Source organism: Ooceraea biroi, unplaced genomic scaffold (genome assembly GCF_003672135.1).
Source record: "Ooceraea biroi isolate clonal line C1 unplaced genomic scaffold, Obir_v5.4 UnassembledTig63, whole genome shotgun sequence".
Taxonomy (NCBI): Eukaryota; Metazoa; Arthropoda; class Insecta; order Hymenoptera; family Formicidae; genus Ooceraea; species Ooceraea biroi.
This window is the reverse complement of record NW_020825159.1, coordinates 10001-14696: the sequence shown is the minus strand read 5'-3', so window position 1 is coordinate 14696 and position 4696 is coordinate 10001. Positions and strand designations below refer to the sequence as shown.

Below are 4696 nucleotides of genomic sequence, written 5' to 3'. Positions count from 1 at the left end.
AGCTCCTCCGGTCCTGTGGAGGGCGGATCCCTGGGCGTCCGTACCGGCTCGTGATGGGCAAGTTGCGGCAATGGACGCCCCCGGAAGACGGAGGAGATGGAATCCCCATGGCGCTGCGCGGGGTCCTGGACACCCTCTCCGGCGGGAGGCGGTTGCCCGGGACCCCCGGCAGTGGATGACCTCGAGCGGCCCCAGGAGATACCGGGATCGGTCGGAGGAGGGGCGGGGATCCTGCGCCGCGCGGCGGCGGCCAACGGCCCCGCGGCCGGACGGATGCCCAGCCGGCGTCTGGGTCCCTCGCGAATGGAAGGTCCTGGCCGCGAGTGAGGGCGCTCTTCGCAGCGGTGCCTGGGGAGGGACGCTTCCCCGCGGCCTTGAAGAGGCCAAAGTGGTCCTCATCCCGAAGGGCGGGCGGAGGGGACGCGGGCGGCGTTGCGCAAGTTCCGGCCGATGTGCTTGCTAGGACGAGATTCGGCAAGCTGTTCGAGCGGGTGATACGGGCCGTTCTCCGTCCGGCACCTCCGGGGGTGCTCCGGGTGAGGAGGGAGAGACAGTTCGGCTCCGGGAGGGCCGCTCCATCGGTGGACCGCCGTGTTGAGGTGTGAGGGCCCTCACGGAGGCCGCTTGTCTCGAGGGGGGAGTTGTGGTGCGGTGCGCTAGACAGTAGTGAACGCCTTCAACTCCCTCCCTTGGGCGGAGTGATAGTTGGAGGAGATGCGCGCGCCAAGCTCCTCCCTCCCTACTCGCGAGGTGGATCCTGGATACTTCCGCGGACAGTGCCGGGACGAACGGCCCGCTATCACCCGCTCGAACAGCCTTGCCGATCTCGTTCCAGCAAGCATATCGCCGGAACTCTGGCGCACCCCGCCGCGTCCCCTCCGCCGCCCTTCGGGATGAGGACCAGCTTGGCCCTCTTCCAAGCCGCGGGGAAGCGTCCCTCCACCAGGCACCGCTCGAAGAGCGCCCTCACTCGCGGGGCCAGGACCTCCATCGCGAGGGCCCAGACCCGGCTGGGAATCCCGTCCGGCCCCGGGGCCCGTTGGCCCCGCAGCCGGCGCAGGATCCCCGCCCACTCCTCCGGACCGATCCCCGGTATCTCCTGGGGCCGCTCGGAGGTCATCCACTCCGGGGGTCCCGGGCACCCGCCTCCCGCCGGGAAGAGGGTGTCCAGGACCCCGCGCAGCTCCAGGGGATCCATCTCCTCCGTCTCCGGGGGCGTCCATTGCCGCAACTTGCCCATCACGAGCCGGTACGGACGCCCCCAGGGATCGCCCTCCACGGACCGGAGGAGCTCCTCCCAGGCCCTCGCCTTGGCGTCCCTGATCGCCGCCCTCAGGGAGCTCCGTCTCTCCTGGAGCTCCCCGTAGCGCGCGTCCACCTCCGCCGCCGTCCCCCGGCGACGGGCGCGGGAGAAGCGGCGCCAGGCGCGCCCCGATGCGCGCCGCAGCTCCGCCAATCCCGCGCTCCACCAGTAGGTGGGCCGTCGCCGAGGCCGGCCGGCCCGGGGCATCGCAAAGTCGCACGCCTGCGTCACGATGTCCCCGAGCCAGCCGGCCTCCTCCTCCACCGTGCCCTGCGGCCTCTCCGGCCACGTGGACGCGAGCAGGGCGGCGACCAGTCTGTCACCAGACAGCCCCTTGAGCGCCCATCTCCGCGGTCGGGGTCCGCCCGTCCCCCGTTGGCGGGGGGCGGAGCCCGAGGGCGGAGACACCACCATAGACACGTATCTATGGTCCGACAGCGTCTCCACCCCCGACAACACCCTCCACCCCGACACCCGACGCGCGAGGGCCGGAGATGCCCAGGTCAGATCGACCACGGACTCCCCCGCCCACCGCACGCAGGTGCTGTCCGAGCCCACGTTCAACAAATGCAGGCCCAGACCCGCCGCCCAGTCCGCCAGCACCGCGCCCTTCGCGTCCGGCCGCCGGGAACCCCAGAGCGCGGACTTCGCATTGAAGTCCCCGGCGACCAACAACAGGCCGCGGGGGTGCCGAACTATGCACCCCCCCAGCCTGTCCAGGAACCCCTCGTACTCGGCGAGACTCAGGCTCGGGGACACGTAGACCCCGACCACGGTGATGCCTCCCCACTGCGCCGCCACGAACTCCCCCCCGACCTCCAACACTCGGAGGGGAGGGGAGCCCGCGGCGTCGCCGCGCACGATCGCGACGAGGCCCCCCCCGCCGACGGCCCAACTGGGGCTGTCCGCGGGGGGCCTGAAGGGCTCCGCCGCGATGCCCAACGCGTAACCGCGCTCCGCCAGGCTCTGGAGGAAAAGATCCTGAGCCCGGCGGGCGCGGTTAAGGTTGGCCTGGAGGACCTGGCCCGCCATTACTCCACGTCCATGGCGGGCTCCTCCAGGCCCCTCGCACCATCGTCGTCCTTCTCCTCCGCCTTCTTCTTCCCCATGGAGCGGGTCACCCGTCGGGGCTTCGGCTCCTCCTCCCGCGGAGGAGCCGGCCCTCCCTTGTCCCCATCAGCAGGCGTCGGCTCCAGCGCCGCGCCCGCCGACGGGGCCGCCTGCCTGGGAGCCGGAGAGGCGACCCTTTGCGGGCGGGGGGCGGCCTCCGTCGGCCGCGCTCCTCCCTGGGCCGCCGTCTCCGACCCCCTTTGAACCCCACTTTTCCCTCCCTTGGAGGGCGGAGCACAGGCCGCGCTACCCAGCCTGTGGTCCGCCCTCCTGCCGAGACCCGTGCACAGAGGGCACTTCGGGTCAGCGGCGCATCCGCGCGCCCGATGACCCGCCGCGCCACACCTGTAGCACAGGTCTCGGCGGTCCTCGCGACTGGGGCACGTCGCTTGCACGTGCCCCTTCGCCAGGCACCTATAACACATCAAGGGCCTGGGCTCCAGCACAGTAATCGGTGCCCAGGCCCAGCCCACTCTGATCCTGCCCAGGTCGGCGACTTTTCCGCCGGCCTGCGCAGGAAGCCTGATCCAAGAGGTCCCCAGGCCGTCTGGGGACCTCTGGATCGGCCCTACTTCGACGTCTCGGGGGTCGCAGCCTCCCGCGGCTGCGACCGCCCGAGACACCGACTCCTCCGTAGCCGCGTCGTCCAGCCGTCGGACGCGCAGCTCCACCTTCTTGAGAGGTCGGGTGACCCTTACACCCGACCCCTCAAAAACCTTCTCCAAACGGGAGGCCAGCTCGTCCGCCTTGGTGGCGGACTCCGGTCCTGGGATCTCGTAAATGAGGGCCCCCGTCAAGGCCCTCCTCACTCGCGGCGCGGCGATCCCCAGGGCGTCGATGTCCACGCCCTTCTGCGCCTTCTCCACGGCCCCCTTGTAGTCGCCGTCGGCGGCCGTGATGACCACAGCCGCCGTCTTGGGCGACTTAGGGGGCTTCGGCCCCTTCGCGCCGGGTCGACCGCCGGGCGGGGAGGGTTTGCCCGTCGCGGGTTTGCCCCCCCCGCTGGCCCCCCTACCTGGGGCGGGTTTGCCCGGCACGGGTTTGCCCTTACCCGCGGGGGCCGGTGGCTGGGCGGTTGGCCTCGCGGCCCTCCTGCCCACCACCGTCGACCACGGCTGCTCCTCCTCGCCGGCTGGAACTCGGCTAGCCGGGCCGGCCACCGCCGAACTGGGCCGCTGCTCTGCCGGAGGGGGGTTAAGGGCAGGCGGGGCTCCGCTCGCCCCACCACCCCCCTTCTTACCTTTCTTCTTCTTCTTTGCCGTCCCGCCGTTGCCTGGCTCCTCCGGTCCTGTTTGGGGGGTCGGCTCCGCTCCCTCTCTCGCGCCGCGCCTCACCAGGGGCGCCACCGCCTCCGCGACGATCCGCGAGACCATGGTCCCCATGGAGGCCATAATTCTGGCCTCCATGGAGACCAGGGGGTCCTCCCTTTCGGCGGGAGGACCTCCCCCCTTCTGCGGGGTGGTCTCGGTCCGGAGTCCTGCCTCCGATGTCGCCGGGCTCCTCGGCGGAGTCACCAGCCTCCGCCCCCTGACGCGCAGGACGGGAGAGTCAGCCACCCGCTGGCTCTCCCCCCCGTCCCCCGCGGTCGCCCGTCCCATGAGGGAGATGGTGTCCCTCAGTTCGCGCACCTGCGATTTGAGGGACTCCACCTCCCCCCTCAGGGCGGCGTTCTCCGTGCTGAGAGAAGGGGCTCCGGCGCCCCTCCTCTCAGCAGTGACGGTGAGCGCCGCCCTGATGCCCGCCGCGGCCTCCTTCAGGGCCCTGACATACGGGCCCTGAAGGTGGCCCGAGTTCTTGGCGACCTTCACCACGGTTTCGAGGTGCTCCATCACCCGAGCGGTGATGTCGGGTGACGGGCACTCCCGAAAGCGCTCCACCTGGACTTCCCAGGATTCGCGCTCCCTCTTGTCGGCTGGCGAGGGAATGGAGGCGAGGACTTCCTTCTCCCGCTCCCACTCCCTCGACAGCCGCTCCTCCTCCCTGGCGGCGCGTTTGGCCTCCGCCAGGCCGACGTACTCCCCGGTGGTAGGGGGCCTCCCGCGCTTGCGCTTCCTCCCCGTCTCGCTCGCCGACGCGTCGGTGTCGACGTCCCCCGGAAGGGACGCCACGTCGCACGTCGTCGAGGCAGCCGAGTCCCGGGAACTATCCCGGCTGACCCGACCGGCCCGACTGCCCGATCGCGCGCTCGATCCCCCCCTCCTCGCCATTTGGCGGGTCCGCGGTCGTCGCGTGCCCCCGCGGCTACCGTCGGCCGCGGAGGAGGAGGCCGCCGCCGGGTCCAAA

At 71.6% G+C, this 4696-nt stretch overlaps 1 protein-coding gene across 1 annotated transcript in view; it reads right to left on the bottom strand.

Annotated features, from left to right (window-relative positions):
- Positions 1-2334: 2334 nt before the first annotated feature.
- The window catches only part of LOC113563531 (collagen alpha-1(I) chain-like), a 2508-nt gene continuing 146 nt past the window's right edge, over positions 2335-4696 (bottom strand). The window contains exon 1 of the mRNA XM_026975188.1: positions 2335-4696. This exon is cut by the window's right edge and continues 146 nt beyond it. Coding sequence (XP_026830989.1) covers positions 2335-4696 — 2362 coding nt within the window.